The 23,841-nt window shown below is 46.1% G+C and overlaps 1 protein-coding gene across 2 annotated transcripts in view; it reads left to right on the top strand.

Annotated features, from left to right (window-relative positions):
* Nucleotides 1-1,644: 1,644 nt before the first annotated feature.
* TPK1 (thiamin pyrophosphokinase 1) overlaps nt 1,645-23,841 on the top strand; it is a 264,873-nt gene continuing 242,676 nt past the window's right edge. The window contains exons 1-2 of one of the 2 annotated variants that reach the window (XM_053663182.1): nt 1,645-1,729; nt 2,103-2,161. In XM_053663182.1, coding sequence (XP_053519157.1) covers nt 2,119-2,161 — 43 coding nt within the window. In that variant the 5' untranslated portion in view covers nt 1,645-1,729; nt 2,103-2,118. The remainder of the gene's footprint in view (nt 1,730-2,102; nt 2,162-23,841) is intronic. The other variant, XM_053663183.1, reaches the window with a different exon arrangement.

Genomic DNA, 23,841 nt, shown 5'->3' with positions numbered 1-23,841 from the left:
ATAAAACACTTTGCAGCGATGTGTGCTGCAGATATGAACAGTGACACCAGCAAGTCTGGGGCACCAAAATGATGGAGAGGGACGTTTGTTGCAGACCCGTCTGCGGTAGGCACCTGGCCAGGTTGATCTTTGCTGAGTGAGCCCTTCCAAAGCTGGCACCAGTGTTCCCATCTTACACCTGAGGATACTGAAGTGGAGTCTCAGTGTCCCACAAGCGGTAGGTGACATGGTTGAAACAGCCTGCTGCCACCATGAGCACTAACTCATAATATTTCACTTAGGAAATGTAAATTTATAGTCCCGGTAGTTGGGTCTCGGTTGAGTCTGAGATATCTACATACTTGACTTAACAGTGAAAAATGCTTGGAAGTTCTATTCGATCTGACTGCTAAAAAAGGTAATGAGCGCTGGTGACTCTTTACAATTGGGACACTCCTTGGATATGGTCACCAGTGTCAAGGCTAAAAACACAGCCGGCTATTAAAGCAGAGAACACAGTTTATTTAGTAACTGCTGACAGTAGGGGAAAGAACTGAGCTCCATTTCCATTTGTGCAGAGGTGATTTGGACGTTTTAAAGGGAGAATAAGGGAGAGGATAGATGGGGGGAGGATTCTAGTCGAGTCAAGGCAAGTTAAAAATGACAAACAGTTGGTCAGTGCAAATGCGATGAGGCCAGCTCTTTGCCAGCTGGCACCTGTGAAAGTGATTCTATTCTCCCACAGAGACTAGCAGACACAGGCCCCTTCCTTCCCCACGGTCACACTTCAAAGGAGTGCACTCTGGTCCTTGAGTGCGGCCCCTTCTGAGTTGTTAGAGATACACAGTCACGATCTTGAACCATTTGGGAGGTCAGGGGCCTGCCAACAGGTGTTGACTAAAGACTAATTTCTCCTGGCAGCTGGCGCTGTCTCAGTCAGGCATTTTAATGGGCGTGAGTTGGGCGGGGGCGCGGGGGGGTGGTCATCCCGGGGACACTTACTGCGCCTGGAAGCCACGCTCATCAGGTCCCTTAGTGCAGGGATTTGCATGCGTCCTTAGGTGCGGAGAGCTGTGCAGGTCTGACCGGCCCTAGGGAAAATGATTTGTAAGCAACATTACATTCTGAGGGTGGGGGCCACAGTACTAGCATCTGAACACCCTGCCATGTAAGAACCTTGTGCAAATTTTATTTAGCTGAGAAGTTGAAGCCTAGGAACATAACTGTGTTCAAAGATGATTCCGAGGACCAGGGGCTCCCTCCAATAGGTGGGGGTCCCGTGGGTGGCGGTACGGCGACAGCAGGTACAAGGAAGGGATTTTTGCCTAAACAGAACTTTCCTGGAGATGAAGCTTGTTCAGTCTTGTAAAAAAAAAAAAAAAAGGTTGCCTGGCAACAGAACAGCCTCTTCACCTAGGCCGTGTTGGAGCGAGTGCAACTGCCAGTAGGTGGCTTCACGTTTCTTGCAAATTAAAAAAAATACAACAAAACAAAAATTACGACGGACAGAGACGAGACTGCGCTACCCAAAGTAGGCGACAGGCCTTGGGTCGCCCACAGCGCCGCGCACGCGCGGTTCGGGCAGGGCGCGCGCCTCGCCGGAAAGGGCGGGGCCTCCTCGCGCTCCCAGTACTTAAGCCGGCGAGCGCCGGCCGCGCGCCGCCGCAGGCTCCTCAGCCGCTCGCCGAGCGGTCGATGCCCTCGCTCCCGCTGCGCGCGCTCCGTTGCTGGTGGCTCCACCCGCCATTGTGTAAGTGCGGCGGCTGCTCCGCTCGTCTCGCGTTCTCGGCGCGCGGCCTCGGGAATGGGGAGGGGGCGGGCGCCCCCCGCTGGTCTCGTTCCCGGGTGGTGACGGAGGCGCCGGGAGGGAGGGACTGGACGGGGTGACCGCGTAGAGGCGCTCGCTGTGCCCCCGTGTGGTGCCCCAACCGCCCAGGACACCCGCGCGCACCGGGCTCCTGCGTCTCCGGCGGTCCCCGCGCGTCGTCCTCGGCGAAACCCGGGCAGCCCGCCGGGGGCACGCCACCCGGGGCGCGCGATTAAAGCGGCCAAATGTCCCGAGAATTTCGCGTGCTGCCTAGCTAGAAATGCTAACGTGGCATCTTTATTTTTTTTTAACGCAGAGGCCAATAATCCGATATGGAGCATGCCTTTACCCCGTTGGAACCCCTGCTTCCCACTGGTACTGTATGTTTTTCCACGTTTTCCGGTGTCATGGATGGGCTCTGGCCCAGAGTCCAGAGGGGGTTAAAAAAAACCCAAAGAAACCAAACCTGGACTCATAGCTGGACCCGGCACCGCTTCCAGTCCGCCTTTGATTTATCTGTGCACCCTTAGGCTTATTGTTTAACCTGCCGCGCCTCAGATTCCCGGTCCTTGTCCTGCAGAGTCGGAGTGAGGGCTAAACGGCTTGATACCTTGTATGCATTCCACCTGGAGAAGCGTTAAGAGCTACTTGTAACGTTCACTGTGAGGCCTCTTAACAACTGTGAACTAATCTCTAACACAGCAGAACTTTAGACATCAAAGGTGTAAAGATCAGTCAGTTATTGCCTGTCCATTCTGCGAAGTGCCTGAGATTATCCAATAAAAGATTACTAAGTGGCTCTATAAAATGTTTTAAAGCTATCACGGGCACTTAAGGATTTTTGTTACTTTAAAGTTTCACATGATCGTAATTCACGTGGAAATAGGTGGAAGGAATGTGTTATGAGGCTAATTATCAGTGGCATTTATTCTCAGTGTAGTAATTGACTTGTGTCATAATTTTGCACATGAAGTATCTTTTACACTTGATCTTAGCCAAAAGGCCAAGAAGCGATGATGAAATATCTTTATCTACCAGTTTTTTTGTGTTGTATAGAACTTCTCTAGTTTATCAGTTTCATAATTCAAGTATAGTGTGTCATTTTGTAATATTTAATTTTTTTTTCTGTAACTTACCAGGTCTGGCACAAATAACGCCCCTTTTTAATCACAAAATCTTTTATAACAAAACCATAAGCATGTAATTCTGTAACAATAGGGTCATACTCTAGCACACTATATGACATTTTAGGTGAAATGTTCACATTAAAACTAAGTTATTAGACCCAGATTATTACCCTACCAACTGTACTCAAGCAGGCGTTACTTCTGCTGACTCTGTACATAAATTCATGTTTTGTTTTGTTTTTTAAGGCAGTGATGTTCAACCTCTTTCATCTCATGGCACACATAAACTAATTACTAAAATTCCGAGGCACACCAGAAAATATTTTTTTGCTGATCTGACAAAAAAAAGGTATGGTTTTGATTCATCCATGCCAGATGGCTATTGTCATGTTGGCTGTTGTCATTTGTTCATTTGACAGTCTGAGGGTAAAGAGGTCGATTCCCGAGACTAGTCAGGTTTTACAAATTCTTGCGGCACACGGATTAAAAATCACTGATTTTGAAGGTATTGAATTTGGTGTGAACTTGTCGGCTTTTCTGCATCCTGGGAGAAGTGAGAGTAAAGCCCTCAAAGGTTAAGAAAAACAATAGTAGGGGACCCGGGCTCCTCACTCTGCAGGGATTCCCTGTGCTCATATCCCTTTACATCTTATTTACAGGTGCAGGAAACAGCAGACTGGAATCTGAACCTAGATAGGCTTGTTGTGGGGGAGTGTTTATACATGAAACAGCTTTTCAAAAGTTAAGGTTTGGCAAACATAAACATTTTGCAAATTAAATGTCTTCATGCTTAGTTACTCAGTGTTGGCCTGGCCAACAGCATTTCCAAGAGTAAGCATTGAACCCAGGTGTGCTGGAGTCTCAGCTTTGTTACTCAAACCCAGGTGCTGTGCTGAGTGGAGATTTCTGGTGTTTTCTAGGTCAAAAGAAGTGTACAGTACGGACATGAGGACTGCGTATTAAAGCTGGGATCTAGGAATCAGGACCCCTGGGTTTAAATCTTCGCTTTGCCACTTAATAGTTACCCATTTTTAGCTGCGAGGCCTCCTGTCTGGGAGAGATTGGCCCCAGAACAGTCTTCCCCCCGCCCCCAACCCTGCAGATACTGAAGTCAAGTCCCCTACATAAAATGGTGTAGTATTTGCATATAACCTATGCACACCTTCCCCGTACTTTAAATCAGCTCTAGATTACTTATAATAGTTAATGCAATATACATAGTGGTTATTCTGTATTTTTTAGGAAATAACGACAAGGAAAAAAAAAGACTACATGGTCAATTCTAACACAACAATGTAACTTTTTGTTTCCTGAGTTCTTGTGACCTGCAGTTGCTTGAACCCATAGATACAGATCCTGGAATCAACTATGTTTTGGTTTTTTCCTGTGTAACAGGCATGGTTGGCAGGGTTATTGTGAGGGCAGTCTTAATGAGTTGTAATGCAAGTAAATCAGCACCCATAGTGATAAGCTATTAAATTCAGCTGCGAGACTAAGGAGAAAGTAGAAAGGCGGTTGGGTCCGGGTCAGGGCTGAGGGTGGAGGAGGGTTGGAGCCGTAGCCTGCAGGAGAGACTCGGGCAGTTGTGCGCCTTCTGCTTTCCTTCAAGGGCTTGCCGGAGGAGGCCTTGACTCCTAAGGCAGATAGATGTTTGTAAGCTGCAAACTGGAGTGGGGCCTAGAGGGACCTGTAGCAACCGTGATGTCCTGCTGGAAGCACAGACCCACCGAGACAGACCAGCACTCCCTGGGGGGCGGGGGGTGTCTGCGGGACTTAGTGGTCGTTATCCTTTTCTCTCGTCCCTAAGAGCAAATATATACATACACATATACACATACACACATGTGTCTCATCTCAGGCCCTGGCCCTGAAGCGAGGGGCCCAGGAAATTAATTAATGGTTGACTCCAGACACTGAAGAGATAGTTAAAAACAGCAGTGTATCCTGAGGTGCCCGTGCAGTAGTTGGCCCTTTATATTGATAGTAATTCAGTAAATGTTTGAGGCGAACTGTACAGAGGAATCCCCTCCATAAACAGACATTTAGTACTTACCTAGCGGAGATGTAGTGTTTCTGTTAATGACGCCTGTGCACCTCTTCTGTGGGTCTGATTTACCTGTACTGCTTTCCCAGATTTGGTGTCCTGGGCAACCCAACAATTCAAATGAAACGTGTCCTCTTCAGATTAACAAGTTTTAGGCCAAATGCTCTTTGGGATGATCACTCCCTCAGAGAGAGAGATTTAAAAAAAATGTGCTTTGCTTTTGTAAGTAAATACTTATTTTTAAAAAAGAAAAACAACTAACCTAGCATGTAAAAGTTCCCTGTAATTCCTCTTGTAGAAATAACCATTATTAAAAGTTGGCATATGTTCTAAATATTTACTCTTGATACATATACCCCACATAGTGTTACTCTTGTTTTAAACAAAATGGATTCATATTATGAATTGTTTCGTAAATGAAAATTGGGGAGGTGATGAGTGAAAATATATAAATAAGTTTTGCTAACAACATGGTATGTGCTCTTGGTTAAATTTTTTTTCAAACAAAATAGAAATGCCCCTGAACCGAGGCGTCTGTCCAAGTTACCAGATTATCACTCTAAAACTCCGTGCTTGTCTGAGTTGCGTGAGTGTGTAAGTCAGACGGGACCTGCTGTGCATCCATCTCTGCAACTGCTCTTGCTGCCGGCTTCGTCGTGGTCCATGTGTGGAGTGTCCCAAGTTTCGTTTTGCTGCATAGTCAGCGCAGACCGAACGAACTAGTCTTTCTTAGTAGAGTCTTAGGTTATAACTAGTTTTATTGGTGTGAACAATGGCGCCTATCTCTGATCATTATTTCTACATGTTTATGTGAGTGCATCAGGGTGAATGTCTGGAAATGGAACTTGGATTACAGGGTATGTTTGCCTTTCTGTTACAGAGAGGAAGTAACAGTGTAGGCCCTTTGGCGCCAGGTGCTGTGGGGAGTGCAAACGTGAAACGTGATCGCTTCTCTCCGTCTGTTCTGGAATGTCACCGTCTTGTCTGAGAGTCGAGAACAGAGCCAGGTGGTTTGTCGTTGGAGGTTGAGCTTGGTGGTGTGGAGCCCACACAGGGACGGGGGTGGGGGGCGGAGCTGGGGGCAGACAGGCACCCACCGGCCTCCACGCAGCCCTGGGCTGAAATGGTGAGTGGCCTGGGGAAGCGGAAGAGCGTTGCAGGCAGCGGGCTGTGCTTGAGTGAGAGCTCAGTGCTGCATGTGACCTTGAACGGGAACACCCAGTGGTGAGGGAAGGTGATGAAAGTGCAGCTGGAGATTCTGGACCAATGTGGTTGAGCCATGAGGGTGAAACAGATTGTGGAGAACAGAAAGTTCTTGCTTTCTTTGCTGTGTCCCCTTGGAACATTCACACAGAGCAGCCTTTTGTGTGCCCTAAAACTCAACTGCGTCGTTCATATCCTGCTTTGCCAGTCACATATTCCTGGTTAAAGTCCTTATCTTGGCCTTCCAGGTGCTCCAGGTCTGGCTCCTAACTGCTTCCCCAGCACGCTTTCCTGGGCGCCTCTCTGCCCAGCCAGGCTGAGCCGCTCACCCTTGTCGGGGCTTCCTCACTGCTCGCGCCTCAGCTCCTGCTAAGGGTGTCACCTGGAGTGTTTTCTTCCAGGCCTCCAAACTCTTAACTTGCAGCCATTCTGAACTTTAGAGTATGGAGGAGCCTCTGTGATTTTCGTTTGCATTTCCCTTCATGAGGAATGCCGATCTCGTCACATGCTTACTGGGGTTTCGAATATCTCTTGTATATCATTTCTGCCTTCAGCCATTTTCTTTTGGGTTGGCTCCCCCCACACACTTTTTGAATCAATTTGTACGAGTTTCCTTTAAATTGAGATACAATGACATATATTGTATCAGTTTTAGCTGTAGAACATTACAATCTGATTTATGTATCTTGAAAGATGATTACCAAGTAAGAGTTTCTTTATTCTTCATATACTTCTTTAATCTTGATTTTTCTCATCGGTGAAGTAGGGGGAACGCCCCACTCCTGGGAGCTTGTTGTGCAGATTAAAGACTGTGTGAAGCACTGAACAGTGGCACACAGTAAGAATGCCAACATTTGAGTTATTTTTTAGTCATTTCTTTTATATTTATCCAAAGGATTTTTTTTTAATTAAGGAAGAAGCATATTTAAGTGGTAAAGGAATGCCATTGCTATCCTAAACTCTGTACATATAGGTGCCTTTTCAAAATATTCTTATAATTCTGGGCTTTTTTGCTTTGTTCTTCAGTGTATGATCATTTCAGTTTTTATCATAAAGCTTTACGTTCAGAACTCCATGTGTTTGAAAGTAAAGTTGATTTATTTTATACACTTTACAGCTAAAATAAAAGCGAAGAGGCAAACTGTCCTCAGAATTATTTCTTTGCAATCTTGAGACACAAAGCAGACAGTCACGAGGCTTTAATTTCTGGTTTAATAAAAATATGGATGTTAGTTAATTGTTTTTATAACAGTATGTATACAGGGGGAGGCAAAAGCGGGTTTACAGTTGTATAGAAAATAATATAACTGATACCACCCACATTTAAACTTTTCCATTGCTTCGAAAACAACTTTTGCAGTTGCCTATTCCAAACTAGGACTGCCTGTGTGGTCCATTCAGTCCTTTAAAATCTGGCACAGTTGTCCCTCACACTTTAAATCTGCTTTATCATTGAACACTGACATTTTAAATAAAGGCTTTCCATCACTCTTAAATAGATCTGATAGAATAAAAATACCACAGTCAGATATGAAACCTCATTCACTTTAAACGTACATTAATATAAATTCAGTCGAAAGTTCCATTTTCTTTTCCCCACGTAACTTGATCATTATAAATAAGTTTTATGGTAGAAAGCCCTTTATCACACTCTGTATTTCTTTGCAAAAAGATTAGTTTCAATTTTAAAAAGATCCCTGGGACCCTAATGCTCTTGGGAGTTATTTCTTCTGAACTGAATCACCGTTGTTGAGGCTTACTGTAATTTTATTTGTTTTTTAATTGTTTAGATTTATTCTGAATTTAAATATCATTTGAAGTATCACAGGGCAAGTCAACATAATTAAACTGCAAATATTTATAGCAACCGACCCTTGCATGGCGCTGTGCTGGCCACAGTTACGGTTCTTGTACAGGGCAATGCCCACAGAAAAGCTTTGGAACTAGAGACCCCAGGCTTGTGTTTTAGCCTCTTTCTCAGTAGTTACCGTGGCCTCAGATCTGTGCGTTTCTCCGCGTCTTAGTTCCTTTATGTGATCTACCCAGGCATGAAGTCCTTGGGCAAGTATAAAATAGTATAAAGAGCAAGTTTAAGTCGAGTCCCATGCAAACGAATAATGCTTTCCACTCCACTAGATGAACTTTGTTATATTCAATATTAAATGTTGAAATCCTTCTGTTGATTATTCTGACTCATAAAGGAGAGAGCTACTTACTTCAGTGTGTTCAGCCAACTTAGGGGAAAGAGTATTGAAACAAGTCTAGCAGAACTATTCCCTTTGTTTCCCGAATTCTGTATTTTTCTTCCATGTTAGTTGGACTTTTGATTTATAGAAGCATGAAATTAATAGTGGACCCAGATTTTTGATGCCTCATGGTCGAACGGTAATGAATATGGGAAATCCTGTTCAGTATGTATTCATGCCATCTCTTACTTTTCTGGCATCTAATTTCCATTGAAAGTGCCTGATTAAGTTCACCAAAGGCATGAGAAGCATGCGCGTTCCCCAGTGTACCAGTGGGGGATTTGGGAATCCCTGGGTTATCTGTGGCGAGAGTTCTGACTCCTCGTCCTGCTGAGTGTGTGCTGGCTGCCTACGTAAGGGGTCCTCTGTATTTCACAGCAACAGACGGACCCCTCAGGAGTCCTGGGTGATGTCATTCTCATGGACTAAACCGAGCCCTAAACTATTAATTCCCTTCTTCAGTCTTTACTCAGCAAATCATAGTAAGAACGACTCAGGGTAGATTTGAGTCACTTGCATATTTTTTAAATTAAAGATTAAAACTGCCTCAGTATATACCAATGATATAGTGACATTACTTGGTCATATCTCTCTACCAACGAAGTATTTTTTAAAGACTTTATTTAATTATTTTTAGAGTGAGAGCAAGGGAGTGAAGAACAGAGGGAGAGAAACCCAGGCATGTGCCCTGAGTGGGAATCGAACCGGAGACCTTTTCCTTTGCGGGATGATGCTCAACCCACTGAGCCTTGCCCGTCAGGGCCACTTAAGTGTCCTTATTAGAAACGTCTGCTTTGGTCTCTCCTCTTGAGCTGTGCTGCCCAACACAGCGGCCGCTGGCTACATGCTACCGAGCACTTGAAATATGGCTGAATTTCAGTGTAACAACCAGCACTCCCCTCAGTTACTGGGCATGTTTGAAGTGTTTGGAACAGTACATTAGTGGACAAGGGTTGCCATGACAAAGGACCTAGAGTGGGTGGTTTAAATGACAGAAATATTTGTTCTCACAATTCTCAGGCTAGAAGTCCACGACCAAGGTGGTGGCAGGTTTGGTTCCTTCGGCGGCCGCTCTGCGTGGCTGGCAGATGACTGCCTTCCTGTCGGGCCATCTGCTGCCCCTCAGGCTGCGTGTCACCTGTCTTCTGACCAAAAAAACGTAAATAATTTACATTTTTTCCGTGTAAAACCTTGCAACACAGACATGTCGTTTGGACTTTCAGCAAATCCCAATTCAGATGCTGGATTTTTCATGGAAATACTTGCTCTGTATTTAGTGGTAGTTTGTGGTGTATTTTGTGATGATTTATCAACAGTTTTGCTCTGAACTGTGTCGCCCACTTTGGAATGAACTTCAGACAGAAGGCGCGGCATACTCCCTTTGTCAGGAGAGCCTTGTGACAGGCATTGAAGACAGAACCGGAACTGGGTTTGCGGACACTAGAGTTTTCCTGATGGCAGCGTGGCCTTTGTTCGTTTGTTTGTTTGTTTTTGTTACTTAAAGCACCGTGGCCGCTTTGAGACTTGTACAACCAGCAGTATTTTTAAGGAAACTTTGATCTCTGAACGGCAGGGAGGTTTGGGATATTTCTGTAACGTGGGGCCAGCTAGGAGAGCTAAGAGACAAAGCAGCGGATTTTTGAGTTTCCGGCTTTCATCCTCGTCCTTGGCTCTCCTGCCACTTTCTACATTTAGAAACCTGTCCTGGGTGGTCCCCCAGGCTCATGGAAGTTCACTGCTGGGAGCGCTCACGCCGCCCCTGGAGCGGAGCTCCTGGTGGTTGGAGTCCCTCCTCACCCCCTTCGGTTGATTTCTCGCTCCCTGTGACCTGCCGCCATAAGTGCACTTTGCGCGTTTGACGCCGTCCACCTTCTCCCTGTATTGTACTTCGATTTTCCTATTTGCCATAATTTTTGTTTGCCCTTTTGATTAGTTTCCTCATATCTGGTGACAGAAATGTTTGCTTTCTCCTCATTGTACCCGTGGCCAGTTTCTTTTGTCTTAGTAATTCTCTCATTAACGTGGTCTCTGTGGTGTGCCCCTGTCTTTCCATTTTACCATTTTCGTAGCTATGTGCTTTTAGAAACAGGACCTTCTAAAGTTAGTTTTAAAATAATCTTAATTCCTTAAGAGAAATTTGTAAATTAATACTTTATAGCATTTAAAAAAATATTCCTTTAGATGGAACTACTGAAAATCTCAAGAGAAGCTGCGGGGGCAGGTTTAAAATCACAGTGCCGAAATGTCACACCAGAGAAAATCTGTGGGCTTTGATACATTAATACCAGATGTCTTTTGAGGTTTTCTATGAAAATGAGGTGTGTTTGTGCATTTACTTCCCATCAGTTGAACTTTATTCTCTCTTTTTTGTGGTTAACTGCATCAGAAAGAGTTATTCTTTGTAGGTGGCAAACAGATGCTCAGACAAATGGATTTCATCCTCAGAGAATTCCCGCATCTTTATCGCACTATTGTCTTTGAAGGTTTCCATTTATCATGGTGGAACAGCTTCTTTTGTTTTTATGACTTGAAGCGAATTTAAGCATTTGATTTACTCGTAGGTCATGTGTAAGGTTGTGGCTTCTGGCCGGGTTGCTGCTGTTTATGTTGAGGCAATTTTGTTTTTCTTTTTTATGGTGGGAAAGCTGCTCTTCAACCGCCCTTGCAGTTTCTTCCTGACCTGGGTAACCTGGTGTAAGTGGAGCGTCCTGTGTGTGGGAGGGGCCCTGTGTGTGGGAGGGGCCCTGTGTGTGGGAGGGGCCCTGTGTGTGGGAGGGGCCCTGTGTGTGGGAGGGGCCCGGAGAAACCCCTGAGTCCGGGGCAGGTCTGTTTCCCCGTGACCCTCTGAGGCGGCTGCTCAGCGTTTTGGCTCGAACGTGTTCAGGTAGCTCTTCCCTGTTTAGGAAACATACGCTGTTGTTGGGCAACTAAGCGTTAGAAATGCGCGTTTAAAACAAGCTGAAATTGACCGTTAGTGCTCTATTTTCTAACTGAGACAGTACAGAAGACTTTTACTTGCTTGCTACTGAATTGCCCTCACGTATTGAAAATGCTTAACCAGGTTTTTCTTTCCTTTTGTTTTTTCCAGGCTAACTGTTGTAGTTACTTGTTCAGCAATTACCTGACTGCCTGCCGTGTACCAGGAACTGTTCTGGGCATTGCCAGACGTACGGCCAGTTTTCCTTGCGTTTCACGCTTTGCAGACCCACTGCCCTGGTATAGGCATCAGTAATTTACTTCTGGAAAGTCAGGTGTTCTTCCCAAATGTGCTTAGTGGGAGCCTGTTTTCCATGAAAAAAAAAACCAACCCACAGCTGTTTATGTTAGAGCAGTTTTAGGTTTACAGAAAATTCGAGAGGAAGGTGCATAGAATTCCCACGCTTGCTGGACTCTCCCGTTATCAGCCTCCTGCTCCTTTGTCGCAGTCACTGAACCCACACTGACACCCCTCGTCACGCACAGTCCTAAGCTGGCACTGAGGCTCCCTCCTGGTGCAGTGCATCTTTGGGTTTGGACGCACGTGCACAGCAATGACTCGTGCATCACTCAGCAGCATACAGCGTGTTTTCGCTGCCCCAAACATCCCCGGGGCCCTGCCTGTCGGTCTGCACACCGCCCCAAACACCACTGCGTTTTTCACTTTCTCTGCATAGTCCTGCCGTTTTCAGATGTCTAGTGGGAATCACACAGCATGTAGCTTTTTAGAACAGTGTCTTTCATTTAGTAACAGGCACTTGAGCTTTCTCTGTGTCTTCTCGTAGCTTGACAGCTTACTTCTTTCTGGAGGTACCACCGTTTATCCACCACCCACAGGAGGGTGTTTCAGCTCTTGTCAAAGTTTGGTGATTGAAGGGAACCACGGTGCCTACTCTGAAGGGAACGGAGGCATCATTGTCCTGTGTGCAATGTTTTGTATGTCGCAGCTTCTTCAGTAAATGACTCCGATTGTCACACTGCGTGGCTGGATACTTTCTGGACAGGCCGCCACACGTGTCCAGTTGTTGCAGCGTCATTTGCCGAAGAGATGACCTTCGCCCTTTGTGGTGCCTTTGCGCCTTGTCAAGGATGTTTACGAAGCTCTGTTTCTGGGCTTGGCTCTCTCTTATTTTCTCTTGGTGTATCGCTTTGAGTTTCTCACCGTTAAGTAAGATGTTGGCTGTAGCTGTTTTGTAGATAGTCTTTACGTAGTTGAGAAATCTCCCTCGGATCCCTAGTTACTGAGACTTTAATTGATTTTCGATTGCTGGGTCAGCCTTGCTTGCATAACTGAACTAAATCCCACTTGACTGTTGTTTATAATTTTTTATGCTTCTTAAGATTCAATTTGCTAGTATGTTTTGAGGATTTTACATGTGTGTTCCTGAGACATACTGGCCTGCAGTTTTCTCGTAATGTCTGTGTTTGGTTTTGGTTTTCGGGTGATGCTGGCCTCACCGAACGAATTGGAGGTGTTCCCTCTGCTTCTCTCCTGAAAGAGACTGGCACCTTTCCTCCTTGGGTGTTTGGTAGAATGCACCGGCGAACCCAGCTGGGTCTCATGCTCCTGTTTTGGAAGGTGATTAGTTATTGATCCGTATTCTTTCATAGATGCAGGTCTATGCGGATCATTTATTCTTGTGTGAGTTTTGGCAGCTTGTCTTTCTCTTTCAAGGAATTGGTCCGTTTCATCTAGATTATTAAATTTATGGTCATAGCGTTGTTCATAGTATTCCTCTGATGTCCTGTTAATTTCCATGGGGTCTGTACTGACGATCCCTCTCTTATGTACCCATTACTTTAAATTGTGGCATCCGTGGGAGATTGAACATCCTCATCAGGAAGGTTCGGATACGTCCTCAGAGGGGCGGTGCTTCCGGAGTCCAAAACGAAACAGGAAAGGGAGCCCTTGGTCCCTCCTTTGCATTCACAGATTTCCTCCTGTGATGCTCAAAGACCTTGCTACTCAAATTACAGTGCCCAGGTCCGCAGCATCCGTGTTACCGTGGGGACTGGGTGCAGTTTGCTTTTGAGAGAAGCAGATTCCCAGCCCTCCCATTTAAAACTGACTGACAGACTAAGAATCGGCATCTGAGTAAAACTTCCTTTAAGCTCGCCCCGCAAGGCGGTTTTCTTCTGAGCATTGCTGTCGTCTGTGGAAATGCGTAGTGTGATGATATAGGCAGGACACACAGTGAAGACTGGCTCACCTGAGTGTGGCCTGGTGGCACCTTTCTCTGCACCAGCAGCAGCTTGACGTGCACGTCCCCGTTGTCGTCAGTCCACTTGCTTTTCAAAACGTCCGCGTGTGATTCTGATATTCTGTCAACGTAGTTGGGATGTGACGCGAGGCTCTTCTCATACATAATTTGGTTCTGATGTTGTAAATACTTGTAATTACTTTTTTATCTCTGTAGAGGAAACAAACACGCATATTTTTTGGCTGCATAGTATTTTTGTCATTAAGCCAGTATTTCAGTATTGCTTGTGGCATGATGCTAAGTCCATGCAATTTGAATGCGTGGTCCAAACAAGCCCTCATGGAGGTTATAGAGCAACAGGATGATTGGATAAGTGAATCAGAAATTAGAGTGCAGTGTGACAAGGGGTGACATACAGTCCTGCCTTTAGTGGGTGGCTTAGAAGGGCTGGGGGCCTCAGTGAAGGCTCCTGGAAAGAACAGTTGAGCTGGGATATCTACCGACGCTGTTTGATGATTTTTCCATTTTGTGCTCAGCGCTGTGAGGTGGATGTGTATCCGGGTCCACCTCTGACACTGTGTCGAGTGGAGGTCCCGGGAGTGGAGTCGCAGCAGCAGAGGCCCGAGCCTCCACCGTGTCTCCCACAGGTGCCTCGGTGGCTTTCCAGAAAGGCTGTGCCGGGTCGCACGTCCCATTGCAGTGTTTCAGAGTGTCCCTTGCAACGTGCCCTTGCTGGCAAATCCTCTTTTCCTTTTTTTAAGATTTTATTTACTTTTTAGAGGGGAAGGGAGGGAGACAGAGGGACAGAAACATCCATGTGCAAGAGAAGCATCACTGTTTTCTCCCTCAGCCCAGGCCTGTGCCCTGACCGGGAGTGGACCCAATGGCCTTTGGGTTTGCAGGCTGGTGCTCAACCCGCTGAGCCACACCAGCCAGGATGCTCGGCAGATCTTTATAGAAATAGGTCTTTGGCAACTCTGAGGGGTTTGGGGAGGGATAGAAGTTGGCTGAGAGTCCTGAAAACGATTATTATCTATAATAATGCAGAAAAAAGTTTGACATGCAATTGATTTCTCCTCTGAAGAAGAGCTCTCCAGATATTGTGCTGCCCTCTAGTGGAGATTTCCAAGCTCTTTCCTTTCATGGGACTCCTGGTGTTTGAGCACTTTCCTCCTGGTGCCACCAGGCCCAGTGACTATCTCCCAGTTCCTTTTATTCAGCGGTCAGGTTCAGATGACTGAGCAGTTTGCACTTTGCCCCTGTTAGTTCCCCGAGTCAGCCTGAGCGCCGTGGTGGTTAGTTTGGGAACCCTTCTGCTGGTAGATGTTCCATTTTTCCATCTACTAGCAAATTCGTTTTAGTGATCCTGTTTGCCTGGACTCAGATTTGTAGTGGTACCCTCGTTCACTGAGTTAAGTGCTGCCTTTGGCGGTTTTTCATTTTACGTTTTCATGAAAGCCACGTTTTAACACTTCCTGAAAATTGTGCTTTAGCGACAGTTAAATTCTTATCTTGTTGTTAATTTAAAAGGTAAGTAGTTATAAGTCTCTCTGAACTCAAGTTCCTTATCTGGAAATCCTCTGTCACAGATTGTGAGAGTTCAAAGTGAAAACACACCTGGAAAAACATGGCATAAAGCCTTACAGGGGCATGTGCCAGGTGGGCAGGAACACACACACACACACACACACACACACACACACGTGGCTCACACGGCGCACTGCGCTGCATGGTTGTGAAATGGTGTTTGGTGGAAGGACGCAGGCAGAGGAGTAGCAGAGCCGTGTGGTGGCCGGGCCTCCTCAGGCAGAGGGCGTGGAGGCTGGCACTGCTGGCCGGCAGGGACGGTGGGAAACGGCTCCACCCCGTGATGTCCCACTAGGTGCCTCTGTGACACCAGGGTCGGGCTGTGGGAGGTGGAGCCTCTGTCGCAGCGTAGCTCACTTCGGCCTGTTTTTCCATTGTTCAGTCTTGACCTACTGCGCTCCTTGGAAAGACCCAGAAATGGGGGAAAGGTGGGAACTGATTCAACCTCCCCGGCCATCTGGGTTTGTATTTCCTCACTTGTTTTCTAAAAAGGTGAACTGGATGTGGTGGTCAATAACTACGTGTGGGCAGCAGTTGTGTATTAGATGTGTGTTAATTTCTGTATGCTTGATCTCCAAGTGCTCGGTGTTACCTTTTAACTATAGGAATGGCTTATTCCCCCCCCCACTGAACCACAGTCATTTCTGAAGATGCCCCCCCAATTTAAGAATGATACCCCCAAATGGAAGATAGGGTAGGCGACGTGGGGGTTGACACGATCTTGGGATGGGGGAGGGGACACGGCTGACGGATCTGTGACAGAGCTGAGAGGCCAGGAGGACCGACAGGAACGCCCACCGGGGCAGAGCCGGCCGGGAAAAACCGGAAAACACAGGAAAAACCATTGGTTTCGGAAAATTCTCTATTGCCAGTTATCAACACACCTGAACTCGTGTTACCTGTTCCAGTGGGTCTGCCACAGCTCCTGCTGGTCAGAAGGTCCAGCTCCCCGGTGAAGGGAGCCACGTGCTTGCTGGCTTATGCCACTGCCACTCGCAGAGACTGGCGGCTCTGCTGGCGCATGTGTCGCACTGTGACTTACGGAACTGAAAGGCGGGCATGTGCTGTGGGGCCGGTACTTGAAACTGACCGTAGGCGCACCCTTTCTGTCACTGTGATCAGATGAGTGACTGTCTCCACTTGCCAGGTAAGAGCAATCCTTGAGATGAAATCTGACATTACGCTTTTGTTGTTGAGCTGTTTTTTAAAGTGTAAATGCTTATGTTTAGTCAGTTTTCTTGGCTTCTAAGAGCCAGAGCTGCTAATGCAGCTTTTAACAGACATGGAGGAAGTACTCAGTCAAGACAAGAACACTCTCAAGGTGGTTGAAGTCTGCGAGGCATTTTCTGCTCGCTTGTACTGCACTGTGAGCCATGAGTGAGCTGCACAGACTGTACTTACTCACTCTTATCTATTGTGTCTGCATAATCGCTACTTGTGTTTGAATCTCAGCATAAATATGATTATGGACGTTTGCAGGGAGCTTACTGTGTGCCAGGAGCGGTGTGCTCCTAGAGTTTCACATGTAGCATTACCTTGTTCATCCTCATTAAGAGTAGCGTACTGTCCCTCCCATCTTAGAGGAGAGAATGGTGAGGCACAGGGAGGCTGACCGCCTTGCCCGAGATCACGGCGTATCTGGGCGGCCTGGCTGCAGAGCTGGGTGCGTGAGCACTGTGCAGTTCTCATTGTATGTGCATCCACGCTTTGCTGACGTAGCTTTATTCCTCTGGTTCGACGGCCTTTCCAGCCTCTGTGTCTCTTCTCTTTGGGGCCACCGTCAACTTGGTCAGTGAGAGCACCGCTGTCCTTTGCTGAGAGAGGGTACATCAGTTAGGCCTGCATTTGGAAAACAGTAGTAAAAAAGTCATCTCACAGTAGATCAGACAGTTAGGAGGGTGTTCTTCTCTTTGTTTCCCCCTTAAATGCCAAGAGTTCCGTAGGCAGGCAGCTCCCAGGCGGTGCAGCTGCCGAATTCTGTCGACAGGGATGCAGGGCTGTTCTTTGTGCTCTTCCAGCCTGGCTGTGTTGGCCGCTTCTTGTCTCACGGATGCTGAGGGCTGTGGTAGCGACTCCAGGCAATAGAGTCGAGAACACATTTCACACAGAAAGAAGAGAGGAGGCTGCCGGCATTTAGGAAAGAGGCAGGCAGCCTGTTCATCTTTCACAGCAGAAAAAGCAAAACTTTTTCCACAAGATTCACATAACTGACTTTTTTAAATGCCATATTGGCCCAAACTAGGTCACACTAATGGCCAGCCACCTGTTCCAGTCCAGGCCTGTGAGAACAGCTGGCACCAGGACCGGTTTAGACCAGCCACAGGGTAACTTCCAGGAACTTGAGCCTGGAGCTCTCAGGACTTGGAATCCTCGTCATCTTGCTGTGGTCAGGATGTGAGGGTTCTGTCCCGGAGAGAACTCGCAGGGTAGACTCTTATCTCAAACTCACTTCCTTGACAGCCCAGCCCATTCCTGAAGGCCTTGTGACCACACCCCAGGAGTCAAGTTTCTTCGGATCCGGGAATTTACCTCGCTCCTTGCCTTCTACCATTCTAACGCATCTCGGACACAGGATCCTGAATTCCAGCCGAGTCACGAGGCCGTGACTCGAGGCCAGGTTTCTCTGGTGCTCTCTTGCCTCAGAGCATTACCTACTTTCAGATGAAGAAAAGCTCTCCCACCCCAGCTGCCTGTCTCACCAGACTAACTTGGGTTAGTCTGTGTGGAACCTTCCTAAAGGAGTAGTTTTATTCATTGTGTCCCTAATCATTGGGATAGTTAGGGGTCTGGTTGTGTGCTAAAAAGCATGTTAAAGTGACAGTAGCCAACAGCTCGTTGCCAGTAGCACATGCGTGGATACTTGGTCAGTGAATACTCAGACCGAGAGCAGCAGCACAGAGAAACCCTGAGGTTCCCCTTCCGTGCCCAGGAATAGAGACCCTGTGTTACCAATGAAAACTCTCCCCTAGTTCAGCAGATATTTTATGGGACGTAGTTTCACTCAAAATGATGTATTATCTGAAATGCCAATTTCTATCAAAAATTATTTGACAACTCTACAACGTGTCGACTCAACAAGTAAGTGATACATGACATTTAAATACCGAGAATGTTGTTGTAGTGGGTTAGGGCATAATTTTAGCTTTGATCTTTACACTTAGTATTTTTTAATATTTCTGAGTTTGCTGTTTAAGAGAAAGGAATGTCTAGTTCTAAAGTTTAAGAGAGTCAAAGGGCGTCAGAGAAACAGGGTCACAAGGCAATACCAATTCTCAAGTGGTACTGTTACCGACCAGTGCGCTGGCCCGAGCTCGTGGGGGACGATGACAAGACTTCTCACTCCTCTGCGGAGTGCCCTGCTGCGTGTGTTAGGGCTCCCTCATCTTCCCGGTCTTTCATGGCCTCGCGTGTCTGAAGAATAGCGTTCAGTTACTTTACAGAGTGTGCCTCATTTGCTCTTGTCTGATGCTTTCCCAAAGTTAGGTTTGGGTGATGCATTTTTTGTCGGTTGTGCCCCAGAAGTGGTGTGCCCTTCTTGGTGCCCATCTCAGGCCCAGGAGGTCAGTGTCTTGTTACTGGTGCTGATGACCTTCTTCCCGCGTGATCAAAGCAGCTATCTCCTCACAGGCTTCTCTGCTGTAAAGTGAATATTTTTCCCTTTGCAGTTAATAAATGTCTTCAGGTAGTATTTTTAAATTTTGCAAATACCCTGTTTCTCTTTAAACTTTGGCTGACCGTTTTGGTGTCCATCGGTGAGTTTTGTTTGCAGGAGTTACCACTCTGGTGTCCGATGGTGATTCTCTCTTTCCCTTGTCCCTCGCCATTTACTAAGTAGGGGTCTGTTGTCAGAAGAGCGGCCCCTCCTCCAGTTATTTGTTTATTTCCATCAGCATGAACCCACAGATACCTCATTTTGTTGGATTATAATTCCATATTATTATTTATTTTGTCGCCCAGATCGTTCCAGCTCTGACCGTTGAGAGTTCAGATGGCTTCCTTGGCCCTTTTGACATATTCGCAGACTTTCTGAGCTTCTTAACTTCCGGCTGAACTGCTCCAGGCTCACCTTGTGTCTTCCTTGCCTGGGCCCTGGAAGCCACCCCCGCGAGGAGCCAGGTCTCCTTTTACTGGAGAGTGGCGTTTAGAAGCCCAGGCCTCGGGGCTCCCTGTGCGCCTTGCTGCTCTTCTGTCCACGCCCTACGCCCGCCCTCCCGGTGGACGGGCCGGTGGAGTCTGTGTGCCGACTGGTGCAGACGCTCTGAGCTGTCTCACACACTTCTGTGCGTGTGGACCCGTGTGTGTCCTCAGACAGCACAAGGTCCTCCTGGCCTCCTCTCAGGTCGCCACCAGTGTCACCGGCCGTGCTAGACCTCCCGCTCTCTTTATGTGTTCTCGCTCTGCTGCGGGTTCGCTGACTGTTCAGCACCAGCGCGCACGGAAGTGCTTTCAGAGTTGCTAACCCAGTGCCTTGTGAGGAGCCAATTGGCTGCGCAGGCGGTGCAATTTGTGTGTAGTTTCTTTGTCTTGAGCCTTACAGCATCCAGTCAGAATGCTGCTTTTTAAAGTTACTTTTAATGTGCTGTCATTTGACATATCACATAGTTAGAATGGTGTCAAAAGGAGTAACTGAAAAAAATTAAGGAAAAGTATGTCATAAATGGAGGAGTTAGGGACAATTTATGTGTTTTAAATGTACTTCTCTTGGTTCCTAGACTTTTGGACTTTTGTGTTGGTAGCTCAGAGGTGTTTTAGACAATTTCGACCCAATTATCAGTTTGTCAGAGGTGAACACAGTTTGCAAATATTTTATTTGCATATTTTAATTGATGATTATTAAAACTGTTAAATATGCAAGGCCAAGTTTTTTTATTCTTGATCTGCACATACAGGTTAGTTAACCGTATGTATGAGAATACGGTGCGTTACGCATGTGCAGCTTGACCCCATGTATCAATTATTTTAAATAATCAGGTAAAACATTTCTTCTTTCTTTAAAGATAGCTGTACTGGTTTTGCTAGAATGTTCTAGTATTCTTTCACAATATCAGTGCTTGATGCATTAAATATCTCTTACAGTGGCCAAATTATTGTTCAGGTTTCTAGAAGGGATTGGGTTTGAGAAAGACTGGGCAAATTGTATGTTGGTTATACATGGATAGCCAGATTTAAAAAAGAAATGAAGGCTGGGAGAGAGAAAACAAAGTCCAAAAGATTTCTTATCTTTCGGAGCATCTAATTTAAATGATCTAATTTATCAGTACGTGGTAGGGACTGAAATGCTGAGTGAACTAAGGCTATGACTGAATTAGGGGTAATTGGAAATGACTTAGGAAACATAAGACAGGGATAGGACGTTGGACTACACAGAACATATTTGAACTGGACAGCCGTGGTAAGAAGAGAGAGAGTGATCGCATATTTACAAGGGATTTTTAAAGGGGATGTAGAGCAATAGCAGTTGTATTTGCTCTGACTAGAATATGTCTTACCAGTCATAACTCACAGAAGAATGTCTGTACACAGTGTCAGTCTATCATCTCCAAAGTAACTCCGTTAGATACCATCCAAGTGAACACCATATAAATAATGGCCAGCTTACTGGAAAAATTAAGTGTATATTAAAGTTTATAGTATGTTAAATAAATACCTTATTTCACAAAATAAATGCTGTCAAAGTATTATCAAAATGTAAATATATTCATCACTAGTGTTAGTACAGTGGCTACCAGCAGAAGTTGGGCTTTAATGACTGTCTTTGGAGGATCTGCCAGGAAACAATATTCCCTGGGTCCTGTAAAGATTAATTGCTGGCTTACATTTATTAAAAGGCACAATAATTACATTACCCAAGATTAAAGGTAAGGAAAGAATCTTAAAAGCAGCAAGAGAAAAGGAGACAGTTACCTACAAAGGAATTCCCATAAGACTGTCTGCTGATTTCTCAAAAGACACCTTACAGGCAAGAAGGGGCTGGAAAGAAGTATTCCAAGTCATGAAAGGCAAGGACCTACAACCAATATTGATCTATCCAGCAAAGCTATCATTTAGAATGGAAGGACAGATAAAGTGCTTCTCAGATAAGATCAAATTCAAGGAGTTCATCATCACCAAGCCCTTATTATATGAAATGTTAAAGGGACTTATCTAAGAGAAAGAAGATAAAAAACTATGAACAGTGAAATAACAACAAACACAACTATCAACAACCGAACCTAAAAAACAAACAAACAAACTAAGCAAACAACTACAACAGGAATAGAATCACAGAAATGGAGATCATAAGGAGGGTTATCAGCGTGGCCAGGGCAGGGGGAGAATGGAGGAAAGGTACAGGGAATAAGAAGCATAATTGTTAGGTACAGAATAGACAGGGGGAGGTGAAGAATAGTATAGGAAATGGAGAAGCCAAAGAACTTACATGTACAACCCATAAACATGAACTAAGGTGGGGGAATACTGGAGGGTTTGGGGGTGCAGGGGGGAGGGGTAACGGGGAGAAAAAATTGGGACAACTGTAATAGCATACTCAATAAAATATGCTCTCTCTCTCTGTGTCTCTCTCTCTATATATATACACACACACACACATACATAATTTGGTCAATAAATTACACATCTCAGTACGCTCTGTTTCTGACAGAACTAAGCAGCAGGACTTGAAAACATAGACGCCCCACGCAGACAGTCACCACGGCGGAGGGCCGGGTGGTGGTCACCTCCATACACTCTGAGGGCCAGGGCTGTGGGTCGTGGGCATTCCCCAAGCTATTACATGTCCTTTTGTGACTTTTAAGTCATTTCTGGTCTTTGTGCATATCAGAGGATAAGATACTTAGTTTAATTTAGAAAAAGTTAGTGGTTGATACTGGAGAGTGTCATACTTACCTTTGTGAAAGAAATACAGTGCTGTGCTTGATCAGCTCTAATTAGCAGTAAATTTGTATGGGCAGCTGCACCCCAGATGTTTTTTTTTTTGTTAGTTTTAAACTCAGAATATATTTTCTTACGGAAACGAAGTTGTAATGTTGGTTACATCTCGGACTAGCCCATAAAAGCCGGTTTAATGCCCTGGGTGGCAGAATGCTAATTCTCGTGGCCATCACGGGCCCCTCCTGGTTCCTGAGAGTCTGGCAGGGGGCTCCAGGAGCGGCCGTGGGGGGTGCACCCTGCAGCGCGGCTCCGACACGCACGGGCCCTGAGTCCCCTTGAGGGGCAGGCAGGTACCACCTGTGTTCCATGTTCCAAGTCGCTTTTCTTCTTTGGGCTTCATTTTTTGTATAAAAGCTGTGCTTGCCCAATAAATCATGCGCTGCAGTATAATAACATTAAGAGTCCCCTGTTCACATGTTCACTGTGCGCGAGCAGTTGTAACTTTCCACTGTGAGAGGTAATTATACCGCAACACTGAAATCCGAGAGTTCCCGAAGAAGCTGGGAATGTATTGACAGCTCTTCCTTTCCAAATTACTTTAATTTCTTTTATCTTTGTTCAGTATCTTAACCCTTAAAATAAGAACAAATTTTCAGAAGAGCTGTTCTTTTTCCCTATAATGTCAGAATCCCAGCAAGTGAGAGCAGGCCGAATTCCCACCGAAGGTTGAAAAGTAATTCTCCTTTTTTAGGGGTATCACTGTCAAACCGGTGGGAGAACGATGCAGATAATTCTTGCGGCTGTAACTGTTACTACCTTACACGTGTGATTTCCGGCATCCTCAATCTTTATGGAAGCGTGAAAGCCAGGCAGCTGATCTGAGAGTCTGCCCATGCCAAGGTTTAAAGTTGATTGTATTTTTATTGGAAATTGTCATGTAAAGTTTCTAAGGGATGACAGAATGAGCTGAGTTACTCCAAACTTCAAGGTTTCATGGCTCTGCCTCTCGCAGGTTCCCGCTCTCTGAAAGAATGTTTGAGTAGTGAGCATTACTTCCAGAGCTATAATCTTCTAATTCCTTTTTCCTCCTTTCCCTAAGCCTCTGTGGCTAAGGCCGTTTGGGTAGCACTGTGGTTGGCCCCGAGCGGACAAGGTCGCTGTTCTGCAGAGAGAAGTAACAGTGTTGGGCTGTGGGTGCTGCCGAGGAAACCTGGGCTTCCATTGACAGCAACCTGGCAGCTGCAGTTCTGCTCTGGTTTATTCTTTCTGTGTTTTTCGGCAAAGCTGGGGATATTACAACATTAGTGTTAGATTGAAATAGTCATGTAAATTCAGATTTGGCATTTCTGTTCTCTGCACATCTTTATCCTTGCAAGAGGGACACTTCTCTGTTCTTATTCCCCCATTTTTACGTTCTCGAGGTGTTCAAGCAGAGTCTCAGGGCCTGTTCCTGGGAGGGCTGTGGAGTCCTACAGAACGGGCGGTGCGTAGGAGTGTGTTCACCGCCCACCCAGGAGCCTGTGGCCCTGGCCTGCCCCTGCGGGTGCCCTATTCACACATGAGGCACACGGTGTCTGGGGTCACAGGAAGCTCTTAGGGATGCCGGGGGCTGGCCTGGAGGTGATGGAGACATCCAGACTGTGTCCTGTGAGGGAAGGGCAGGGAGGTGCTCTGAGTCACCCCCAGCTCATGAAGGCCTCTGCTCTGACCGCGGGGGAAGAAGTAGCTAACATGCTGAAGAGAGTATTTTTAGTGAAAAGGTGGTGGGTTTTTTACTTAACATCATTACAGACACTGTAGA

This window comes from Artibeus jamaicensis, unplaced genomic scaffold, assembly GCF_021234435.1.
Source record: "Artibeus jamaicensis isolate MK-2021 breed Jamaican fruit bat unplaced genomic scaffold, CSHL_Jam_final contig_1044, whole genome shotgun sequence".
Lineage (NCBI taxonomy): Eukaryota > Metazoa > Chordata > Mammalia > Chiroptera > Phyllostomidae > Artibeus > Artibeus jamaicensis.
The sequence above is the reverse complement of the archived record's forward strand: the minus strand, read 5'-3'. Positions and strand labels throughout refer to the sequence as shown.